Source organism: Malania oleifera, chromosome 13 (assembly GCF_029873635.1).
Source record: "Malania oleifera isolate guangnan ecotype guangnan chromosome 13, ASM2987363v1, whole genome shotgun sequence".
Classification (NCBI taxonomy): domain Eukaryota; kingdom Viridiplantae; phylum Streptophyta; class Magnoliopsida; order Santalales; family Ximeniaceae; genus Malania; species Malania oleifera.
The window spans coordinates 68,884,650-68,911,383 of record NC_080429.1 but is presented as its reverse complement, the minus strand read 5'-3'; the positions used below and the strand labels follow the sequence as shown (position 1 = coordinate 68,911,383).

The 26,734-nt window shown below is 39.1% G+C and overlaps 1 protein-coding gene across 1 annotated transcript in view; it reads left to right on the top strand.

Moving 5' to 3' along the window:
* The first annotated feature begins 224 nt into the window (after positions 1-224).
* Positions 225-26,734, top strand: part of LOC131146475 (heavy metal-associated isoprenylated plant protein 45) — a 50,128-nt gene continuing 23,618 nt past the window's right edge. Inside the window, exons 1-2 of the mRNA XM_058096108.1 lie at positions 225-406; positions 582-657. Of these exons, the coding sequence (XP_057952091.1) occupies positions 356-406; positions 582-657 (127 nt within the window). The 5' untranslated portion in view covers positions 225-355. The remainder of the gene's footprint in view (positions 407-581; positions 658-26,734) is intronic.

The following is a 26,734-nucleotide window of genomic DNA, read 5'->3' as shown; positions in this document are numbered from 1 at the left end:
TGTATCAAATCATATGCAACTAAATCTGCCCAGGCCAGCACAATATTCTTTGAAAAGTAAATCAACAATATTCAACAAAACGTAGTGGAAAATCTAAGAAAGCTGGGCTACATATATGATAAATGCAACTCAGCGAAAAAGAAGGCCCAATCCCAATCACCCACAGTGCAATTTGTGGCTGCCAGAAATCATAAAAAGTTTTTTGGCATGCGCAGTTGCAATGCGATGTTCCTAATTAACAATAGCTGCTAGCTTGTACACGGCGTCTCATGCAATGCCCATGCATATATAACAGTATCTGGCTGCCTGCCTAGCTACTGTCAAGCTCGTCGGAGTACTGCCTAAGCTGGCTTTCATGTTTCGCTGGTGCTTCTTCGGACAACCAAAGTTGGCTAATGCCATGTCTGTAAGTACTTCACTCCAAAAACTTCTAATCTTCTTCTAAATGCTTCTGCAAATTTATGTGTGCAATCTTTTTTCTTGGATATATATATATATATATATATATATATATATATATATATATATATATAGTATTCTTGTTCTACGTTTTGTTTTGTTTTTTACGTTTGGATATATAGATTGTGGAGCTTGCGGTTCATATGGACTGTGAAGGATGTGAGAAGAGAATAAGAAGAGCCATTTCTAAATTAGAAGGCAAGAATCCTACTGGATCTATGTGAAATTTCTGTTTTTTTGTTTTTGTTTTTTGTTTTCCCTTCCTACTATGATTTATCGAGCTTTTGCGTTGGCTTGTCGTTGGTGAATTTTAGTAAGTCAACTTTAATAATGAGATACGTAAATGATCAGAATAAATAAAAGATTGAAGAATAAACAATTAGTATTAAGAAAAAAATCAAAAGAAGGGAATAGAATATGTTGTCTTTACGATGTCTCATGCAGTGTTAAAACAATTATTAGCATGTGATTCCTAAAACATGCACGTATTTGTTGATTCCACATGTTGATTTTATGGAAGAAGAGGAAAAATGGATCAACCAATTATTATTAATGTTATTTTGCCTCGTTACAAATATATTTTTTTCCTATATTCTATGCATTATCTTCAAGTCCTTGATTTTTTCAATATATCTTTCATGCTTCAGTGCGCCACTCAATCATTACACATGTGTTTTTGCATGTTCTCCGTTCAAGATATTATCTTATTCTTTAAATCACCCATGATTGTGTTATTTGCAATTATAATCTTATGCGAGATTTGAGAGACTGTATGAAAATTTTCTTCAAAGTACAATTTGTTTCAAATAGCTAAATCAACATTGTTGAGTTTTATTGACATCAACAACACACTGTCTAACAACTAATGGCATAAATAATGGATGAAGTGGACTTGTCATTCTTGCCCCCATAAGAGGTGTTAGGGTTGACGTCCTATTTCACAAGGGATACACCAATAAAAAAGGAATTTGAAGAAAGGGAATCATAAAAATCATAGAAATTCGTAGAAGAAGGGAAGGGAGAGGGAGGTGAATGGACACTTATTAGAAGAGAGAAAAGGGTGTGTGTGTGTGTGTGTGTGTGTGAGAGAGAGAGAGAGAGAGAGAGAGAGAGAGAGCGATACATTTAGCAATGGGCTAGTTATTATTGATATGTTAAATTGGTTGAAGGCCTTTACAAAATCCTCATCTGAGGTACTTATATTGATAATTATAGGTCAGCCCTAAATTAATTGTATTGTTACAAATAGCCCAAATCATAATTTAAGACATTTATAAACATCAAAAGCAATCATAAATTTGAGAAAATTTCTAAATATTAATCCTAATCATAAATTTGAGACATTTCAAAAAATTTAAAGGGCCTAATTATTAAGGTCAACAAAATCTAATACTAAAAACATTGTACATTGCCTTATGCTTATATAATCTAACTCAATAGATGGGCAACCTCTGCCCCTAATGATTGACTAGGCAACCTCTATCCCTAATGACTATGTTTTCTCTATTCTTGATGGTTAAGCGACCTCTATCATGACGGGTCATCATTTTTTTGTGTCATTAAGTGAGTTGTCTTCATGCCTTGATGACACACTTTAGACCCTTTTAATTACATGAGGCCTTATCATAATGTCTTTTCAATGCCCACATGCCATGTGTATAGTTTTTAAACTTACACATTACATTTTTGGGAAGGGGGTGCATGAAGATTACATAAACATTGATAGAATCTCTATGTCATCCCATCAATTTCTAGTGACTCCCCACTTGATATCTTCATGTTGCATTTTCCCCACACAACCCCTTACATCGTCCCATCATGTTGAGATCCCCGTAAGGAAATCATCCCTCCTGTTTTTTTGTTGGATGAGGACCACCACCTTGTCCCTATAAAAACGCATGGCCTGCCAAAAAAGGGAGGGAAAACTTTGGAGCTTTGCTCTCTCTCTCTCTCTCTCTCTCTCTCTCTCTCTCTCTCTCTCTCTCTCTCTCTCTCTCTCAATTGATCACAACTCTAGCCATCACCTAGTTGCAAAATACTCCTATAATTTCTTCAACCCTCTATAGCTAAACCTCTAGCTTAAATGTATAGAGAATGTTCATTCAATATGTAATTAAGACTAACAATGGAAGGCATTGTGTTTCTATCCTATATTGTAGAAGGTGACAAGATTTAGTCAAGTTTGAGGCTAAGATAATCCTTCTATGGGTTAGAGTTATAAAAAGGGACACCATGATTCTATCATATATTTCTAAAGAGAGAAAAAAAAAAAAAAGGGTTAATATGAGAGTATAATACCATTATTTAGTGTGTACGATAAATAAGGAAATCCACCTTAGGTTTTTCATATATCATTGAAGGTGAGTCTAGTTTGGTGTAAAATTTAAAAAAAAAAATCAAAATATTTGAGGCTGACAAGAAAAGAAATAATGTGTCCATCTTGTATTACTAAATGTAAAAGGTTTAGTTTGAGACTAAATCAGAAAAATTTTCAAAGTGTCAAACTGAAAAATAAAAATACCATAGATCTATCCTATACTACAATGAAAATATTCATGCAAGTTTACAAAAAGGATAGTCCTGTATAAAAAGGTTAACAAGGAAAGATACCATAGGTCTATCCTATACATATGAAAATCAAAATATGTGATTTGTCCATGTCTAAGATCATTCTTCAATGTGTAAGATTAACAAAGAAATAGAAAATGGTTACATACCTTACCAAATGTTGAAAAATGGAAATGTCCTTTAATGTGTAAAATTAGTAGCAAAAAGACGTCATAGGTTTACCCTATGTTGTTGTAACTGAAAAGATTGGTTTAATTAAGTTCATCCTTTAACTTATAAAACTGAAGCTGAAATATTTTAAGTTATATGTCATCTAAAATATCCTGCAAGATGGGAGTTGATGTCTAGTTGGTTAAATTGATTTGTTTAGTCTTTACATTCTTGATTTTCTTTTTGTCCCATACCTCTTCCACTTGGATCCACTTCATCACTAATGGTTTTCTTGCATGGTGATCATCTCCACATAGTAGCAATGATGGGTATATGTCATATTTTAAAGTACCATGTCTACTATTTTTTCTAGCCTCATTGAAGGTAAACAACATCATAAAAATGATTTATATGATGTCTCTACCCATCTAACTCATGCATGCAACAAAATATTTGATTGATTTTTTTTTTAAGGTCAAGTGTGGGCATAGGGTACACAAAAGGAGGTAGTCTATCTCCTATCATATACCCCTTCCCACCCTTCCTTGCAAGCTTTAACATAGAAATCTTAAGTTTTAACCACCAAGATGTCCCTCAGGTGCTACTCACTTAGGATATTAGGTTTAGTGGCTCATTTTTAAATGAACAATATTGTACTAACTATTTTTGCTCAATGATTTGGACCTTTATTTTGGGAAGGTTTACTTCTTTCTATAGCTCTGCAACTTGATTTGTAGATGTAGGATCTTGGAGTTGTAGGTGCAATACTTGAGATAAAGGTTGTGTTGTTCCTTATTACGAGGGCTACCCTTGCTATGTAGGGGAATGTCTTTACATGCATGTAGACAATACGTCAAGTCACCATGACTTCTATTGATGTTTCTCATAGACAAATTATTAATGTATTTTGTTTTTATATAAATCAAACATAATGTGCGTTGACCCAAAACTTCAAATGCAACTTGCAAGACAAACCAAGTCAAAGATGCCCCAGTAGTGACCCTCAGATGCTAGAGGATGGAGATGAAGTAGAATAATTTTAGTCTCTTGTGCACAAACATAGGTATAAGGTCATCGCTTTGTAATTCAGGTTGTCTAAGTTTGCTTCATAGTTTGGAAATGGCACTTTGCAGAGCACATTTGCTTCTAATTGATATTTATGTCTCACTAATTATCTATATGTCATAACAATCATATTGATTGTGCTAGTTGTATAGGCATTGGAAATATGCATTATAGTATTTCCTTACATAGGTTACCAACCTAGATAGTTTTGCACCAAGCTTACAAGCTTAACTTTTTGATTGAACTTGGCCTTATAGCTCTTCACTTTACCTAATCAAATTTTGTTAATCAACCAATCAGTAACATCAACTATGTTGGCCTTTACATTATCTTCATTAAAAGGCCAAATTGCTTATTAAGCCATAAGAATTGAAAAATAAATTGTGAACTCAACAAAGCTAAGTGTGGTTTTTTGAGTTCTACAAAAGCATATTATATTTCATTATTGTAACTTATTCAATGATTCCTTCTCATTTCTTATATTACCAACTATTAATTTTATGGAATCTGGACCATTTACAAATGCACATGGAGCAAGAAGGTGTTGTAATGAATTTCATTCCTTTAATGTTTATCGTGTAATTGTCTTTTTCTTACACAAATTGCTTACTACTTTTTCTTATATTGCATTCAGCTTATGTGAATGTGTTTTAGTGGTCAATCGTTGTATATTTTGGCTAACTAGTTAAGTAAGAGTACTTTAACTAATGTTGCACGACCCTTCACAATGTGTGAAGTGTTCAACCCATGAAAGTTGGTATTAGAGCTTGGTTAATTCCTTCATGAATTCAATTTTCTGAAAATTGTGGGATTGTGTGATGAATTGGTAAAATATATACCATGCCAACCAAAATTGATAGAATTAAGGTGCCAGATGCATAGGCTAATACAATTAAAAATGTGGCTATGGAGATGGCCAAACTTTCTAAATGTGTTGATGTATTGTAGGGATCACAAAAACATCAACAAGATTCTATTATGGAAATATTAGAGGACTTCCATGCTATAGTAGAAGCTTTTTAGGTCCAGTTAGAGGATCTTAATGCCAAGATGAACTTGATGATTTGTGCTATGGTTAATGAATAGAGTATGGAAGAACAAAGGTAGTAGAATCAGAGCACATATATATGGGGCCCTATGATGCTAAAAAGTAGGAGAATTTCTTATTTGAAATGGAACAATAGTTTCGAATAGTAAGGACTAACTTAGAGGAGAAAAAATTATCCCTGACTACAATAAACTTGAGTGGTGACGCTAAACTATGCTGACATACCAAGTACGATGAGATACAAAATGGATGGTGAGTAATTGATTGTTAGGCAGACTTGAAGAAAGAGCTCAAACCCTAATTATTTCCTTTATAGAGTTAAGTACAATGCTTGATGCAAATTGTGAGACCTTAAGCATGTAGGTACAATCAAAGACTATGTGAAACAATTCTATCCTTTAATGTTGGATATTCAGGACATGTCAAAGAAAGACAAGTTATTTTATTCCTAGAATGGTTGAAACCATAGGCAAGCACAAAACTTCACTATCAAAGAGTTCAACACTTACCTACTTCATAGGCTACCATGCAATACTTGATTGATTATGCTGAAGAGAGTTCCACAATGTCAAAAAAGAGTAGAATAGATAAAAATAATGGAAAGTCTTTTAAGAAGGGTAAACTCAAATGGGAGTTAAAACAAAGTCATCAAATTCAAAGGAAGCTTTGTAATCTCATTATTTTAACATATCCAATAGTATGGGTAAGATGACATACTTCTTATACCTATGCCCTCATAAAATTGATGATTGCCCTTAGAAGTCATCATTCAATACATCGTAAGCTTCCATCATGAAAGGAGTACAAGGAGATAATAAGGATAAGGAGGAAACCTTGAGGATGGTTACAATGTGGTTAGTCAATGCATTAGAGAGGCATGAAAACAAAACCTAAAGTTACCTAAGAAAAATAGTTATTTTTTTCGATAAGCAGATGGAAGAGCACCTTTGCCATAGTGGATACCAAGGATACCAAAAACCTTGTCTCATAAGCAGAAGAATAGATACTTAACTTGAATTTATAGAAGGGCTCAAGAAGCATGAAGGCAGTTAACTCCACAACTCAAGCTACTCTAGGAGTAAACAAGAAAGTGACTATAAGGTTTAGACAATGGGCAAGGCCTACAAATTTCACAACCATGTCAGTGGATGATTTCCAAGTGATACTTGGAATGGAATTTTTCAAGGGCGACTAAGGTAATACTAATGTACTTTGCTAGTTCCCTTTTATTAATGGGAGATCACCCTTACAAGGTGCAAGTCGTTGCAAAAGAGGGGGATGATGAAAAGTTCCTCCAAGCCATGTGACTTAATAAGTGTTTAAGGAGGGAACATATATCTTGCCATGATGGTGGTGAACTAAGAGGCATGCCAAGAGTGTGTGCCTACTTCTATCCAAGCTATGTTAGATAAGAATAAAGTTTTGATACCAAATAGCTTACCTTACAACTTGCCTGTATGACGTGGTGTGAAGCAGGAGATTGAGTTGTTGCTCAAGGTGAAGCCTTTTACTAAAGGGTCATATCTGATGGTACCTGTATAGTTAGTAGAGTTGAGGAAATAACTTCAGGAGTTATTAGAAGTAGGCTATTTATGTCCTACCAAAGTATTCTTCAGAGAATCAGTGTGTAACGTCCCTCAATTTCTCAATATAAAATATCACATAATAAATAAAATGGTCAACCCGAACCCGTGGGTAGCAGGGACACCTGTCAAACACAACGGAAAACCTAGCAGCAGTAAACATAAAATCTCAAACATCCAATCATAAAACATAATACCAGAGCTTTCTATAACATCAAAATACTGTTATGATATACAACCCCCAAAAGTAAAAATAACACTAGGATTAAATAAAACAAACTCCCGATCCTAGTTCAATGCTTACCCTTCTAGTAGGGAAGCTCCAATCACTCAATGGCGGCTCTAGCCCGCCGGTCTCGTAGGGGCTCCTGAAAAATTAATTAAGTTTGGGGGTGAGACACTTCTCAGTAAGGGAAAATAAACTAAATACAGCTGTGTGGTAACATGAATATTTAACGCATTTATACGTATATAGTACATTTCATAATTCCATAAACATCATCATATCGTACTGGGTAAACATATATTTTCACATCTGTTAATAAATCATATCATACATAAAATCATCTGTTCTAATTGTAGTACTGAAAACAAACCCATAAATAGCTAGCTGGTGTCATGTATTACCCCCCATGACGGGTTGTGCAGCCCGAAGGCGGAACCCGACAATGGCTGGCCGACCACTGCCGAATCAAATATGTCTGTAAGTACGATGAGCCCGCCACACCCTGGTCCGGACTGCCAGGTGGACGTACACACTTTACTGAAAGCCACATTGACTATCCATCTCCCATCCCCTCGTGGGATGGTTAGCACTAATCTGACGTAGATATCTAATCTACACATATAACTACGGTACCGAGCCCCTGAACTGAACTAAACTAACATCCTGGTGGTGATAACATATAATACATGATCATATATATAACATCATTACGACCTCGTGCCGAAAATATAGTAATTACGGCCTCGTGCCGAAAACATAAATACGTGGCCTCGCGCCAATAACATAAATACGGCCTCGTGCCGATAACATAAATACGGCCTCGTGCCGATAACATAAATACATGGCCTCGCGCCAATAACATAAATACGGCCTCGTGCTGATAACATAAATATATGGCCTCGCGCCAAAATTGTTTCAGGTATATATATTCTGAAAATACATCATTTATCACATAATCGTCAAAACCATCACAACATAACTCATATTTTCATAATACCTGAAATCATGCTTTGTTCGTAAAATCTTTCACATCATAATACATTTCATAAAAAATAATATTCATGCCACACATATGCTGTTAAAAGTCATACTTCATATTCCAAAATTGTGAATTACTTACATCTCATACATACATATACATTTTAATCATCATAGCAGTATTTTCCCAATCGTACATTTTATGCGTAATACACAATATAACATATGCTTTTCTGAAAATAAATTAACTCATAATCAATAATAATTTGTAAGAAAAATTACCGCTTTAGTTTATTCCTTTACCTGCCTACTGAGAAATTCATTAGGATCCAAAATTTCACGCCATTGGCGCTCGAAATTTAATTCCTGCAATTTACATTTTTCCCAAGATTAATTAATCTATTTCTCCAAAATAATACTCATCTAGCCTTCCCTAGGCTCCATATACCTCAAATTAATATTTAAACTATTATTTAACATCCCTAATTAATTTTCCAAATTTTACCTGCGGGTCCCAAAATTACCCCTGCGGCGCTCACCCGGGCCCTAAATTCCAGAAATCCTACTTCAGTCCTAGATGCTTAATATTTTAGCATTTATAAATTAATGCTAATTAATTAAAAATAAGCCCCTTAATAATCGCCGCACCCCAAATTTGGGGTTTTGGCCCGACACCCCCACAAGAATTCCGTCCCACTAGACTTGTAGAGAATCATCCCTAGATTCTCGTGGTGGTGTCCGTTCATCAATTGGGCTTATATTTTGCAAGAAATTAAAGAAAAAGGGAAAAATGGCTTACCCTTAGGGAATATGCTTACGCCGCTCCTACCACCGATCCGTTTCAATAGAAATGACCACAGCGGCGAATGGAGTCCAGTGGTATTTTCGAATTTTCAATCGGGCAAAAATCCGTCACAAAAGTGAGGAGAGAGGGAGAGAGAACGTGAGGAGAGAGAGAGAGATTACAGAGAGTTGCAGGAAAGTAAAAATAAAAAAATAAAAAAAATAAAAAAAATAAAAAAAAGAAAGAAGAAGAAGAAGATAGGAAATGGGGGTGGCCTGCCTGCCAAATGAATTCCTAAAGCTTCTAGCTTCAAGAATGATAATAATAATAATAATATATTTAATTAATATAATAATAATATATTTTATTAATAAAAATAAAAATAAATTTTAATTAATTTTTTTTCTTTTTCTTTTAAATCCGATTAATTAATTAGTTAATTAATTAAAATTTTAATTAATTATTTATTTTTATTTTTATTTTTATTGTTTTTTTTTGGAAATCAATCCACTAATTTTTTTGTATCTCCATTTTTTGGGTTTTTACATTCTCCCCTCCTTATAAAAATTTCGTCCTCGAAATTTATCATTCCCCTGTTTCCCTTCCTTAGTGAAAACACTTCTAATTTTTATTGATTACCCTCACTTATGGCGGAGGAACACTATGGTTACAACAAGGGCTCTGAGAGATTACAACTATTCAAAATTCTCCCAAAACCATTCACATTTCAAAACTAAAAACTCTATCTATCTTACATTACACTATACAAATAAAAACTACAATACTATTCCATTCACATGATTGGCTCAGCTCTAAACTCCACTGAATAAGTGCGGATATCTCTGGTGCATCTAATCCTCTAGTTCCCAAGAAGCCTCCTCAATGGCATGGTTGCGCCACAGAACTTTTACCAGTGGAATCTTCTTTGTGCGTAGCTCCTGTTCCTTCCAGTCAAGAATCTGCACTTGCACTTCCTCATAAACTAAAGTATCGCCTAACTCTAGTGCTTCATATCTAATCATATGGGAGGAGTCTGGGACGTATTTCCTCAGCATAGAAACGTGGAATACGTCATGGATCCTAGATAGGACCGGTGGTAATGCCAAACGATAGGCAACTGGACCCACTCTCTCAAGAATCTCGAATGGTCCAATATACCTAGGGCTCAACTTACCCTTCCTCCCGAACCTCATAACGCCATTCAGCGGTGCCACCTTCAGGAACACGTGATCTCCTGTGTCAAACTCCAATTCTCGCCGACGAGTATCAGCATAACTCTTCTGCCGGCTCTGCGCTGTCCTGATCTTGTCTCTAATGAGTCTGACTTTATCCTAAGTCTGCTGTATCAGCTTTGGCCCCAATACCTGTCTCTCACCAACCTCATCCCAGTACAATGGGGATCGGCACCTCCTGCCATACAGTGCCTCATACGGTGTCATCCCAATGCTGGCTTGGTAGCTGTTATTATACGCAAACTCAACCAATGGAAAATACTGCATCGAACGACCTCCAAAATCTAGCACACATGCTCACAGCATATCCTCCAAAATCTGTATCGTCCTCTCTGTCTGTCCATCAGTCTGAGGATGAAAAGTTGTGCTGAATGACAATTGAGAACCCATGGCCCCTTGCAAACTCTTCCAAAAACGAGATGTGAACCGTGGGTCTCTATCTGAAACTATGGACACTGGGATGCTGTGGAGTCTAACTATCTCCTGGATGTATAACTCAGCCAATCTGTCCATGGAGTAGCTAACTCTGATCGGCAAAAAGTGGGCAGTCTTCGTCAATCGATCCACCACTACCCAAATAGCGTCCTGTCTATGCAATGCTAGCGGTAATCCTGAGACGAAATCCATCGCTATATGCTCCCACTTCCACTCAGGAATGTGGAGTGGCTGCAACGATCTCGCCGGTCTCTAATGCTCAGCCTTCACTTGCTGGCATGTCAAACACTGACCCACAAATTGAGCTATCTCCCTCTTCATGTTGCTCCACCAGAAGGACTCACGAAAATCCATGTACATTTTAGTGCTACCAGGATGTACAGTATCTAGGGACCGATGTGCTTCCTCCAGAATGACTTTCTTGATCTCAGGATCGGCAGGAACACATAACCTGGTATGGAACCTTAGGGCTCCATCATTTGAAATGCGGAACTCTGGTTCCTGAACATCATGTACCTTTCCCATAAGCTCTACTAGTTATGCATCATTCCTCTGAGCTGCTTTAATTCTCTCCTGTAGAGTCAGCTGTAAAACCAAGTCAGCAATGAACGCCTGGTGATCGCCCTCTATCAGCTCCACACTGAGCCTCTCCAGATCCATCTGATCGGATGCTGAATCTCCACTATAGATACAGATGATTCCACCGATTTCCAACTCAAAGCATCAGCAACCACATTAGCCTTTCTCGGGTGGTAGCTAATAATGCAGTCGTAATCCTTTATTAGCTCTAGCCATCTCCTCTGTCTCATATTCAATTCCTTCTGCGTGAAGAAATACTTTAAGCTCTTACGGTCAGTAAATATCTCACACCTGCCCCCATATAGATAGTGCCTCCAAATCTTCAGAGCGTAAACAACTGCCGCCAACTCTAGATCGTGGGTAGGATAGTTCTTCTCATATTCTTTCAACTGTCGTGAAGCATAGGCTATCACTCTCCCCCGCTGCATCAACATGCATCTGAGCCCTTTATGGGATGCATCACTGTAAATTACAAACCTCTCTTCTCCTCAAGGAATCATCAACATAGGTGCAGTGATGAGTCGCTGCTTCAACTCCTGGAAGCTCTGTTCACATTCATCAGACCACTCAAACTTCGCTCCTTTCCTGGTCAATCTCGTCAATGGGCTTGACAATTGAGAGAAGCCCTCAACAAACCTGCGGTACTACCCAGCTAATCCCAGGAAACTCTTGATCTCGTGCACGTTCTTTGGTCGTACCTAGTCAACTACCGCCTCAATCTTACTCGAATCAACAGAAATACCACCCTTGGATATAACGTGTCCAAGGAAGGTAACTTGTTCCAGCCAAAACTCACACTTCTTGAGCTTCGCATATAGCTTCTTCTCTCGCAACACCTGCAACACTATACTCAGATGCTCTTCATGCTCCTCTGGACTCTTCAAATACACCAGTATATCATCAATAAATACTACCACAAACTGAACCAAGTACTGGTGAAAAACACTATTCATAAGATCCATAAACACTGCAGGAGCATTCGTCAACCCAAACGGCATAACTAGAAATTTAGAGTGACCATACCGTGTTCTAAATGCCGTCTTTAAAACATCTTCCGCCCTGACTTTCACCTGATGGTACCCGAAGCATAAATCCATCTTCGAAAAGATCTGTGTCCCCTGTAACTGGTCAAACAAATCATCAATACGTGGGAGCGGGTATTTATTCTTGATAGTTACTTTATTTATTTCTCGATAGTCGATGCACAATCTCATCGAGCCATCCTTCTTCCTCACAAACAAAATCGGTGCTCCCCAGAGTGACACACTGGGCCGAATGAACCCCTTATCTAACAGCTCCTGCAACTGCTCTTTCAATTCTTTCAGCTCTTCCAGTGCCATTTTATACGGCGCCTTCAAAATCGGCGCTGTTCCCGAAACCAGATCAATAACGAACTCTACCTCACGATCAAGAGGTAGTCCTGGCAAAACCTCGGGAAATACATCAGGAAAATCCCTCACCACTGGGATATCCTCCACTCTCAGTTCCCTTTCTGATACAACCTTCACATAGGCTAAATATCCCTGACAACCTTCTGATAACCATCTATGCGCCTGAATAGCAGATAATAACTGAGGTGGGGTGCGCACACATGATCCCACGAATCTATACTCCTGTCCCTCTGGAGGTCTGAACACTACCACTCTCTGATGGCAATCAATGCTAGCATAGTGGGTAGCTAGCCAATCCATGCCCAAGATTACCTCAAACCCATGCATGTCTAAAACCACCAGATTAGCTAACAAATACCTCCCTTGAATATCCACTGGACATTCCCTGAGTACCTTTCTACATACCCCTACGGTTCCAGTCGGCGTAGCAACAGACAAACTAATTTCTAACTGCTGAGGCTCAAACCCACATAATTTAACATAATCCCGGGCGATAAATGAATGCGTCGCCCCAGAATCAAACAAAATAGTAGCTTTAAATGACAGTATTGAAATAGTACCTATCACCACATCTCCTGCTGCCTCAGCATCTCCTGGCGTCAAAGCGAAAACTCTGGCTAGGGCCGTATTCCTCTGCTGGCCTCCTTGTGGTGCCTGGTAACCTCCTCATGCAGGTCTAGGAGAAGTACTAGTCTGTGTCGGACACTCCCTCATCATATGTCCTGGCTCCCCGCACCTGTAGCAGACACCTCGCCCAACACGACACTCTCCCAGGCATCTCTGGCATACCCTGGAAACCATGATTCCCGGTCTTCTGTCTCTAGTTCCTATAATAGCCACCTCTCTTTCACGCGACACGGCCAACTCCCTGCTGGAAACCAGAAGGTGTAGACCTCTTCTTCTGCCTCTGCTCCTCAGCCTCCAACCGATCACCAATTTCTGCTATAGTGGCTCGGTCAACCAGCTCGATGAAGTCTTGCAACTTCAAAATTGATACTTGCTTATAAATTTCTCTCCTTAAGCCTCTTTCAAACTTTCATACCTTCTTCGTCTCATCTGTAATAATGTACGAGGGCGAAGGGAGAAAGCTCGATGAACCTTGCCGCGTACTGCTGTACTGATAGCTGTCCCTGTTTCAGATTCAGGAACTCCGTAATCTTAGCCTCCCTGGAAGAGGCTGGAAAATACCTGTCGAAGAATATCTCTCTAAATCGCTCCCAAGTCATCTCTACAGGTATAGTCCTCTGCTGCTCTAACAATCTCACTGCTGACCACCATCTCTCGGCCTCTCCAGTCAATCTGTAGGTGGCAAACAACACTTTCTGTTCCTCTGAACACTACAATACTGCAAATATCTTCTCCATCTCCTGCACCCAATTCTCAGCGACTGCAGGATCCGTTCCCCCTGAGAAAGCTGGAGGATTCATCTTTATGAACTTCTCGATTGTACAACTGTGGCCTACAAATGGACCACCCTGTTCTCTTGAACTCCTGGCAATTTCTACCATAACCTGCTGTGCTACGCTGCGTAAGACTGCATCCGAATCACTACCCACAGCGCCTGAGGGTCCAGCACCCTCACTCCCACTGGCGTGGGCACTATTGCCACCAAGGTCCATCCTGAAAAAACATGTAACTTAACTCAAAACCTCATTCTCTATACATATAACTCAACTCATATAGTACATTTTTCCTAATTGACTCATCACTCTTGATCTTAATTCAAGGTTCAATCCTGCAACCTAGATACCTAATCCGACGATAGTTTACAATGAATTTCCTGAAATCGTCCCCCCAGGAAAATCATACAAACCACCACGGAAGTCCTGCATTCATACTACAAAACCAGACCTCAAGTTCTCTTATCCTATACTCTGGTATTATTACTGCTGCACTCTAGAGTCTACAGAACCTAGTATCCTAGGCTCTGATACCAAATGTAACGTCCCTCAATTTCTTAACATAAAATATCACATAATAAATAAAATGGTCAACCCAAACCCGTGGGTAGCGGGGACACCTGTCAAACACAGCGGAAAACCTAGCAGCAGTAAACATAAAATCTCAAACATCCAATCATAAAACATAATACCAGAGCTTTCTATAACATCAAAATACTGTTATGATATACAACCCCCAAAAGTCAAAATAACACTAGGATTAAATAACAAAAACTCCCGATCCTAGTTCAATGCTTACCCTTCTAGTAGGGAAGCTCCAATCACTCAATGGCGGCTCTAGCCCACCGGTCTCGCAGGGGCTCCTGAAAAATTAATTAAGTTTGGGGGTGAGACACTTCTCAGTAAGGGAAAATAAACTAAATACAGATGTGTGGTAACATGAATATTTAATGCATTTATACGTATATAGTACATTTCATAATTCCATAAACATCATCATATCGTACTGGGTAAACATATATTTTCACATCTGTTAATAAATCATATCATACATAAAATCATCTGTTCTAATTGTAGTACTGAAAACAAACCCAAGATGAATAGCTAGCTGGTGTCATGTATTACCCCCCATGACGGGTTGTGCAGCCCGAAGGCGGAACCCGACAATGGCTGGCCGACCACTGCCGAATCAAATATGTCTGTAAGTACGATGAGCCCGCCACACCCAAGTCCGGACTGCCAGGTGGACGTCCACGCTCTACTGAAAGCCACATCGACTATCCATCTCTCATCCCCTCGTGGGACGGTTAGCATTAATCTGACGTAGATATCTTATCAACACATATAGCTACGATACCGAGCCCCTTCCTGGTGGTGATAACATATAATACATGATCATATATATAACATCATTACAGCCTCGTGCCGAAAACATAAATACGTGGCCTCACGCCAATAACATAAATACGGCCTCGTGCCGATAACATAAATACGGCCTCGTGTCTATAACATAAATACATGGTCTCGCGCCAATAACATAAATACGGCCTTGTGCCGATAACATAAATATATGGCCTCGCAAAAAATTGTTTCAGGTATATATATTCTGAAAATACATCATTTATCACATAAACGTCAAAACCATCACAACATAACTCATATTTTCATAATACCTGAAATCATGCTTTGTTCGTAAAATCTTTCACATCATAATACATTTCATACAAAATAATATTTATGTCACACATATGCTGTTAAAAGTCATATTTCATATTCTAAAATCGTGAATTACTTACATCTTATACATACATATACATTTTAATCATCATAGCAGTATTTTCCCAATCGTATATTTTATGCGTAATACACAATATAACATATGTTTTTCTGAAAATAAATTTACTCATAATCAATAATAATTTGTATGAAAAATTACTGCTTTAGTTTATTCCCTTACCTACCTACTGAGAAATTCATTAGGATCCAAAATTTCACGCCATTGGCGCCCGAAATTTAATTCCTGCAATTTACATTTTTCCCAAGATTAATTAATCTATTTCTCCAAAATAATACTCATCTAGCCTTTCCTAGGCTCCATATACCTCAAATTAATATTTAAACTATTATTTAACATCCCTAATTAATTTTCCAAATTTTGCTTGCGGGTCCCAAAATTACCCCCGCGGCGCTCACCCAAGTCTTAAATTCTAGAAATCCTACTTCAATCCTAGATGCTTAATATTTTAGTACTTCTAAATTAATGCTAATTAATTAAAAATAAGCCCCTTAATAATCGCCGCACCCCAAATTTGGGGTTTTGGCCCGACACCCCCATGAGAATTCCGTCCCACTAGACTTGTAGAGAATCATCCCTAGATTCTCGTGGTGGTATTCCTTCGTCAATTGGGCTTATATTTTGCAAGAAATTAAAGAAAAAGGGGAAAATGGCTTACCCCAGGGAATATGCTTACGCCGCTCCTACCACCGATCCGTTTCGATAAAAATGACAGCAGCGACGAATGGAGTCCAGTGGTATTTTCGAATTTTCGATCGGACAAAAATCTGTCACAAAATCGAGGAGAGAGGGAGAGAGAAAGTGAGGAGAGAGAGAGAGATTAGAGAGAGTTGCAGTAAAGTAAAAATAAAAAAAAGAAAAGAAAGAAAGAAGAAGAAGAAGAAGATAGGAAATGGGGGGGGGCCTGCCTGCCAAATGAATTCGTGAAGCTTCTAGCTTCAGGAATGATAATAATAATAATAATAAATTTAATTAATATAATAATAATATATTTTATTAATAAAAATAAAAATAAATTTTAATTAATTTTTTTTTCTTTTTCTTTTAAATCCCATTAATTAATTAGTTAATTAATTAATTAATTAATTTTTTATTTTTTTATTTTTTTTTTGGAAATCAATCCACTAATTTTTTTATATCTCTGTTTTTGGGGTTTTTACACAGTGTCATTTCAAAATAAATGTAATAAGAGTATGTGGATATGTGTGGACTAACACATACTCAATATGGTAACTCTGCTCAACAAATTTCCTATTCCATTAATTATTGATTTGTTTGATTAACTAATTCATGCCATGTACTTTACCAAGTTTTTGTTGTGTTCAGCCTACTACAAAGTGAGGATGAAAGATAGTTATGAGTTGAAGGCTACTTGTGTGATGTGGTATGGGGCATATGAATTCTTTATGATGCCCTTAAGTTTGTGAATGAGTCAACTACATTATATACATTGATGAACCATGTGTTTCATGGATGCCTTAACAAGTTTGTCGTGGCATGCCAAAATGACATTGTTGTCTATAGTTTCACTTTAAAAGAACATAAAGATCATCTAGGAAAGGTGTGCCATAGGTTGAAGGAGAACAACCTTTATATGAAGAAAAAGAAGTGCTCTTTTACTTAGAGGAGCATCAAATTATTTGGTCATTTGATCGAGTAAGGTCATATTCAAATGGATATGGAAAATGTGAGAGCTATTCAATATTAGAATATCCTAATGATAGTGAAGGAGTTGTGTTCCTTTCGGTAAGTTACCAATTGTTATCACAAGTTGTGGAGGTATACTCAAGAAGAACAACATTTTTAATATATAGAACTGCTAAAGAAGGGTCAACGATGGAAAGGGACAAAGAGGTTTCAAGGAGCAGCCTTTTCCAACCTGAAGGAAGTTATGATGCAATATTCAGTACTTACTCTTCCAAACATCCTAAAGCCCTTCATGGTAGACACAAATGCATTAGACTATGACCTTGGTGGAGTCTTGTTACAAGATGATCATAGCATACAGTCATAATCTTAGTGAATCAAAGTAAAAGTACACAACTCAAAAGAAGAAGATTCTAGCGGTGATATATTGTATTTGTATGTTGCGATAACCTACTTGCATCAATATTCAAAGTGAAAATAGATAACTCAAACATCATTCACTTCTTCACAGCCTAATTTATCACCAAAGTAGGCTTGTTGGTAAGAATTCCTACTGAATTTTGTTTTCTAACCTAAGCGTAAGGCAAGGTGGATGAACCAAGTCATGAATGCACTAAACAAGATGGCCAACCTTGCGGCCTTACATATAGTAACACACTTGACAATATGTATGGTTACCACAACAATATGGGAGCATATTAAGGAGAACTTTTTCAAAGATCCAAATTCCCAAAACCTCATGAAGTTGGTGGAAGAGGGCAAAAGATGCCAATTTTTATAGATAGATTGCCAATTACATCAAATCTTTGTGCCTCAAGCTAGTGATCTAAGGAAGACATTGTTGAAAAAGTGTCATTATTAGGATTGTAAATGAACCAAGTAGCTCACAAATGACTAGGGATCTCGACTCAATAAAAGCTTATTCGGGCTCTTTTATTATATACATGAGTGATTCCTAAACCTAATTTTTAGGCTCATTTAGTAAATGAGCCAAGCGTGAGCTTAAATGGACTCGAATCATTTAGGCACATAAGCAACTTGATGAAAGGCTCGGCTAGGCTTGATAAGAAGCTCGAATTAGTCTTGCTCATGAATTTATTTAGGAAGATTAAATTTGTAACGACCTACTTTTTCATGCACTTTTTTTTTTCCACTTAAACATATATGTAGCAATTCTCCCTCTATTACCTACTAAAAACATCTCAGGCACCAAGAGAGCACGGAGGAAACTTTGTTTACACTACATTTCTAGGCAGCGGTAAATATAAAACTGTAAATTGTATTTACAATACCAGAAATCTAAAATGTCCTAAAATATACATCACAAAATATCCAGTGACATCAATCAAAAACCCTGGGATCTACCCTGCCAACCAACACTCAGGGAACACTCACCATTCCACAAATGGCAGCGCAAGAACCTCTTTAGCTACGAGCCTGATCTGCTCGCCTAGCTGGATCACCTGAAAAATGTTAAGTCATTGGGATGAGACAATGCTCAGTAAGAGAAGATATGCTCTCACTAGTGTGTGGCAATTGAGTTACACATTTAATATACTGATATAATACTGAAACTGTAAAACTGATAATCTAGTATACCGTATAGATTACATTTATTATAGTTTAAAATACAACTGTATATCTGAGTTTTCTAGTTACACATAATTCTAATATTATAATAAATCTGCTGCTGTACTATAAATCTATATTTATAGATATAGTTGTGATAATACCTTGGGAACTGAATGTCATGATTTATCCCCTCATGACAAAGTTGTGCAGCCCATATGCGGGACTTAACTCTGGTTGGCCTACCAGGTAAGTCAATCTGAAATTCTACCAATCAACAATCCGGCCCACTGCAATCTCTCTGGGCACAATACTAATATCTACCTCGTCAAACCGGCCACCCCAACCCAGCTCTCTAGGGAGACTGCAATCTCTCCTGGCATGGTAGATGGAATCCACACACTATCTGAGATATGTAGTTGCACTCTGATTTGAAATAGGAATGGTACCGTACTCTGCTATCTGAATCTGACTGAATATCTCCTCATTGTCTGATACTATTTAGTATTGATATTTATAATTATCTTGTAGACACCCCAATTTTAACTAGGCCTTTCCGAGGAGACCTCATATCAAACCCTCCCACACTGTTTGTGGACCCCACACATCCTTGTAGGTCCCACACTGCTTGTGGACCCAACACATCTTTGTAGGTCCCACACTTCTTGTGGACCCCACACATCTTTGTAGTTCCAACACTGCTTGTGGACCCCACACATCTTTGTAGGTCCCACGCTGCTTGTGGACCCCCACACATCCTTGTAGGTCCCATGCTGGCTTGTGGACCCCACACGTCTCCATTGGACCTCACATGGTTTGTGGGCCTTACATCTCCTAGTACGCTAACTTAGATTCTTACATCTGGTGTATGTTACCCCTCCTATATGCTAACTCGGATTCCTATATCCGGTGCACGTTACCCCTACTGGTACGCTAGTTAGGATTCCTACATCCGATGCACGTTACCCCTTTTGTTACGCTAGCTTGGATTCCTATATCTGGTGCACGTTACCCATTTTGGTACGCTAGCTCAGATTCCTACATTCGGTGCACGTTACCCCCTTTGGTACACTAGCTCGGATTCCTACATCCGGTGCACGTTACCCCCTTTCGTGTGCTAGCTCGGATTCATACATCCGGTGCACGTTATCCCTTTTGGTATGCTAGCTCGGATTCCTATATCCGGTGCATGCTGGCTCGAGTTCATATAGCCCTCAGACAGCTCGTGGACCCCACATGGTGCGTGGGCCCTACATGGTGCGTGGGCCCCACACATCTTCGTTGGGCTCCGTACGACTTCTAAGACCCACGTATTATTATTTTATTGTTATCATTATTATTAATATTATTATTATTACTATTATTATTTATCTAATTTGTCAAATGCAAGCATGCTTTGTCCCCCCTATCATCACTCATCACATGTTTTGTTTCCCTCTTTATCATTTCATCCCATGCTATATTCCTTTCATCATCACTCACCATATGCTTTGTTCCCTTATTTATCATTCATCCCATGTTATATTCAATTCATCATTCTTCATTAAATGTTTTGTTCCCCCATCATCACTCACCCCATGCTTTATTCCCCCATCATCACTCACCCCATGCTTTGTTCCCCCTCTTTATCACTCATCCAATGCTATATTCCCTCCATCATTTTTCACCACATGCTTTGTTTCCCCCATAATTACTCACATATGTCTTTTTTCTCATGCTTGCCCCAAACTAAGTTTATAAATAGCCTTCTCATTCTAAGCACAGAGGGAGAGGTTTTTCTTGATGGTAGGAGAAGATTTCAAATATTGAAGTCTTATATTGTGAGTTTGTGAAGTTTTGTTAATTGGTTTTTTTTTTTCTTTTTGGATAAGGAGTGAGGTTATATTTCATTCTCTTAGAAGATCAAGCGGACAACCGATCCTGTTTCCTACCGGGTCGGGTCACCCTATCTAAAGAAAGCGCTCCATAGTGCCTCGAGTTAGAACTCATGAACCACACTCTGAAAGACATTATAGACTTACCCCTGCAGATTCATAGACAGGAAAGAAAGATCAAAGGAGAGGAAGACGAGAGGTCAAACTAATGGACTTTCTCTTCCTATGTTACATCTCTGCCCCCTTTCTCGAACCTGCTTCTCCCGGTTTATTTGATTTTATTTTGGTTTTTATTTTAAATGACTTCCTTTTAATTTATAAAAAAACATTAAAAAAATTTCATAAAAGACACATAAAAATTCAAAAATTTTTAAGGCTTTGACATTTGTTTACATTTGAAAATTTTTGAAGAAAATCCAAGAAAGTTTCCAACATGTTTTGCAAAGGTTAGATTTGTTTCCTTACATTCAAAAATTTCAAAAATACTTTTTAAAGTCATATCTTTAAAACTATGACTTTCATGGTTGTTGCCTTAAATTCTGTTGTATTTGGAAGAATATTGGAAAATCCTGAAAAATTAATGGTCCCGATAAAGACCTTAAACTGGTTTTCCCCCAAACCAGTCAACGTTTGACCGATTCACCATTCCCGGACCGGTTCACCTCGGTTTTTTCCATTTCGCTTGTATACTATTATTATATCCAAAAAATTCACAAAAATCACAAAATTTTCAAAAATCCCAAAAATATTTTCACATTTTGATTTCAACTGATTTTATTTGTGTTATTTTGAAAGTTCGAGAAAATTCACAAAAATCACAAAAATCATTTTCACACTTAGGAAAAATCACAAAAATATCTTTTTTAGGCACAGAGAATCATTTTAATCCCGAACAAATTTCAAAAACCTCCCGAAATAGTATTTTTCCTACTTAGAAAAACCTATAGATTTCAAAACCCCCGGGAGCGTATTTTATATCCTATTTTCGATTTTCCTTCCCAATGATTGCAACCAAGGGCATTGACTCTTCGGAGTATTGGATTACCCCAATTCTGAGGGAATACCTATGAGGTATTTTCATTCTTTTGATTTTTGAAAGGGAGTAGTTTTCAATATGAGGACCTTTGCCAATAGGGTTCAAAGCTTAACCACACATGATTGACCATAGCCCCTTACCTAGGGTAAGGCCTCAAAAAACCCTTGTACATACTTACCCCGGGGTTGGGATAGAGGCTCCATCCTTCTCCTCATAATCTCATATGTATATGTTTGTGCCTTTAAATGTGTTGTATGTTTACTGACATTTTGCATTTCATATTAGGCATTCCCATTTGCTTGGTCGAGGTTTCGGTAAAAACCCGAATCATTTATGGAGAGTACAATAGTTCATCATGAAACCGATTCAGCAGTATAGCTTTATTCCGAAAGTCAACAAAGAAAGTGGGGCGATAGTGGAGGCGAAGAATCAGTGTTTGAGGTACCAAACAGGGTCAACATCAATACTCGATCCAATTCACTGAAGGAGCTGAGAGATATTTGGAAGGGATGGACGCCTCACAATCGTTTGACGTTTTCTCAAATGTACAAATACATTGGCTTTCTGTTGCATGTTTCCGTAAACTCTCATATGATTGAAGCATTAGTGGAATTCAGGAATCCATCGTATTACTACTTTACTATGGGTGGGATGGATCTGGCTCCCACCGTAGGGGAATACATCTCATTGCTACATCTAGCTAAGCTACCAAGGCCCTACAAAACGTATGTGCCCGCTCGAACATCTATCACCAAGGATTTGTTTAAAGCCACTGAGGTGAAGGTCCAGAAGCTGGAAGACTCAAAGGTCACTTGGGAACATCTGAAAGAGTTGGTGAAGAAGGAGGAAAAGAAAGAAGCCCAACTACACCTGTTAGCACTAGCCATCTATGGCCTGCTTATATTTCCAAAGGAACTGGGAACCATCGATCATGTAATTGTTGCCTTCATGGCCCAGGTGAAGGAAGGGGTTAACCCAATCTATGATATTTTGGCAGAAATATTTCGGTCTCTTAAAAGATATCGGACCAGGACCAGGAGGCATGCTAGGTTGACCTGTTGTGTGCCATTACTCTATGTTTGGACGATGAGTCATCTGTCGTGCATCCAAAGATAATTTCAGGCTTCTTTCTCAATGATCAGAATACCTTTGGCAGAATTTAAGAATGCTTTTTGGGAGGAACATGCCAGCAGGACTGAATGGAAGGACAGGTTGCAGAATCTAGTCCATAAGGGGATCGTATGGCAGGGGCGCCATGGGTCGACCAGTCCAAAGTAATATACAGATATGGAACCCTTCCCTGGGTCCCACTGCTAGGCCTTTGGGGTGGGACATCCTACACTCCACTTATGTTTCAAAGGCAAGTAGGTGCAATGCAGTTCATAGCCTTGACCCACAGGTTGGCAGATGCTCAGTTCACATACGAGACCAACAACAGCTAAAGGAAGATCTGAGAGTTCATCGTGTCTTAGAGGCATGTGCACATGGTCGAATCTAGCAGCCAGAACTTGGGAGCCTTGGACAGTTATGAACTATGGAGGTGTAAAAGAGTAAACCCGTGGGTCCGGCAAGATAAAAAACACCAACAGCGAAGGAACAGCCGAGAGAAAGCATGCATCCATTTGAAAAGGAAGCCTTGAGGGTGCAGTTACCAGGACAAGGAAAGGAAGACTTAGTTAATCCTCGACACAAGCGAAACAAGCGACCAAAGATTAAGAGCTCGTAGTCGGGGAAAGAATTGACGGTCTTGAGAATGGAAAAACAAAAACTCCATATGGCACTTGGTCAAAGGATCCGACAGCTGAGAGAGTCCAAAGCAAAAGCTAAAGAAAAATCTCAGTACAAACAGGAACTGGAGAAGCGGTATGACAAATAGAGATATCATTATAATAAAGTGCTTGAAAAGCTGGAGCTGTGTGTTACAAAGGCTAATTACTCGGAAGCCCGGTACAAAGCACTAAAGTAGGAGATGGACAGTGCGGCATTTAAGAAGTCTGAACCAGCCCCAGAAGATTCGAGCTGCCTTGACAGGAGTGGACCGAGGAATCAGAATACAACATCCACTTAGACTATGCAGAAATTCTTTGTATTGTCTATTAAAAGAAATGTAAAAGGGTGTGAAATGATGATGTGGCTTTTTCTTTCGGAACCTTGGCTAAAGCGTATAGGACTGCATAATTGTACCTTTTCACCTATAATTTCATGCATACTCTTAAACATCCATTACATGCATTTATCCTAAAAGATGCAGGTTTTTCATGATCAGGGGGTAGAAACAGGTTGGACGTGACTAAGGTCCGGCAAAATTGAGGCAACTACGCACCCTTACAACACTCGCGGAAAAGCCAAGGCCATGGCAGATTAATTGGAGAGCCGTGTTCTGGGGATTAAGCAGGGGCAAGAAGAGCTGAGCAATCAGATGAAGAGGATACTGGACCTGCTGTCTAACAAGGGAAAAATGGTCCAAGATTAAGAAGAGGAGGCAGATCCTTGCCATCCACCGAGCTTTACAATGATTCATGGGCAGTCGTCTGGACCGCCACCGTTCGCCTTGGAGAGGCCACCACCTAGTGTGCCCCTGTTTGTACCAGCAGCAACAGCAATGGGGATGCCCTCATCAGTGATGGTGGGCATAGGGACAAGAAAAACTACGATAGACTATCGATGTGATGAGCTGGAAGAACGGCTAAGGGCCAGAGAAGGGACTCAGGCCTCCAATACCACCAGACCCTCGGATTACTACCTGGTGCCTAATGTTGTCCTCCCTCCAAAATTTAAAATGCCAAACTTTGAGAAGTTTGATGGGACCACTAGCCCTCGGACCCACCTCCGTATGTTTTTCCAGTCAATGGCCACTTATGTCGATAATGAGAAGTTAATGATGCACTGCTTTCGAAGTAGTCTCACGGGGACAGCGGCTAGATGGTATGTCCAGCAAAACAGAGCCCAAATCTGCACATGGGGAGATTTGGCAGATGCTTTCGAGGAACAATATCGTCATGTCCTGGAAATGGCTCCTGATAGAATGTCTCTTTTTGAAACGGACAAGAAATTGACAGAAACTTTCAGGGAATATTTGCACCGTTGGAGGGACGCGGCCACTCAAGTAGATCCTCCGATTAGCGACCGTGAAGCAATATCAATGTTTGTAGGGACTTTCAAAGACCCCTATCGTTCATACCTGGTAGGATCTACCCCCCATAACTTCATGGACATTGTGGCAGCGGGGGCCAGAGAGGAGGCTGATGTTAAGGCGGGACGGATAAAGGTTAGCAGTGTTGATAGTGGCCTAAGCAAGAAGTGGGTCAAAGGTAGGAAGGAAGAAGAGACCCAAATGATACAGGGGTCCATTAGGAGCCAAAAGCAGAAAGGTCGAAGCCAACAGCCTGGGGAAATTTTCTATGTGGAGCCCGTATTGAACCAGATGCAACACATGGGCCCAAGGCCCCAGTTCACGGCCCCCCGACCAAGGCCACCGCCGACAAACAATCAGGCCCGGGAAGTGAATATGCCTAGGAACACCAGAAGGATTGACCCGATCCCAATGCCCTATGCGGTTTTGTTCCCCCAGTTGCGTGAAAGGGGAATGGTGACGATTATACCGGCCATTCCCATCACCAACCCACCCCCTCGATGGTTCGATCCCAACATCCAATGTGCTTATCATGCAAACTCTCTTGGTCACCCCATCGACCAATGCTGGACGTTCAAATATAAAGTCTAGTCATTAAAAGATGCGGGGTGGGTGACCTTTCACGGCAAACCAACGGGAATCCAAGGAAACCCCTTACCAAACCATGGAGGAGATCAAGTCGAGATGATCAAAGCAAGTCTCAGAGGGATACAGGAAGCCAAACTGGACTACATGACTTTGGACTGGATATACGAAGAGCTCGAGGAGGCAGGCCTGATAGAATCAAAGGTCACTTTCCCCGAGGCTGCATGTTGTGAATGCCAAAATTCATTAAAAAGGACTGTTCAGGGCTGTAAAACCTTCAGGACATTCCTGTACAAGATGTTGGATGACAAAGTTATAGAAGTCGACTCCAATAAAAAATATAAGGAAATTTTAATCATAGGAGACAAGGAGCAGGAGCACCCCCTATGCACACATCGACCCTTCATACCTTCAGCGAAGATAACTAGCTATGAATCCGAGGTGCCAACTCGATTGGTTATTTTAGTACCCCGACCATTCTCGTATCAAGATAACAAGGCGGTACCCTGGAAGTATGACTATCAAGCCCAGGATGTGGAAGATGCAGACAATGTCGCAAGCATAACGCGTAGTGGCAGAGTATACGCACCGGCACAGTTTGGGAATCCAGATATAGAACAAATTGGGGAATCAAGCAGGAACATTAAAAAGCCAGTTCAACCTCAGGAGGCTGAAGAATTTTTTAGGCTTATTAAACACAGCGAGTACAGTGTGGTTGACCAATTGAAAAAGATGTCAGCACATATATCTGTTCTATCTCTACTTCTAAACTCAGAGGTTCATAGAGAAGCATTGTTGAAACTGCTTAATCAGGCATATATACCTCAAAATATCAGTGTAGAAAAGTTCAACCATGTGATCAGAGGTTTGTCCGCAACCAACTACATTACCTTCAATGATGATGAAATCCCTTCAGAAGGAAGAGGGCATAACTAGGCACTGCACATATCGGTCAAATGCAAGGACCATATGATAGCTTGGGTGTTAGTCGAATACGGGTCATCCCTCAACATCTTGCCAATAACCACTCTTCAGAAATTACTGGTAGAACCTTCGTATGTCAAGTAGAACAATTTGGTAGTGAGACTTTTAACGGAACCCGTAGGGAGTCTATAGGGGCAATTGAGATTCCCATACTGATTGGGCCAGTCATCTTTGACGTCACATTCCAGGTAATAGACATCACACCTTCCTACA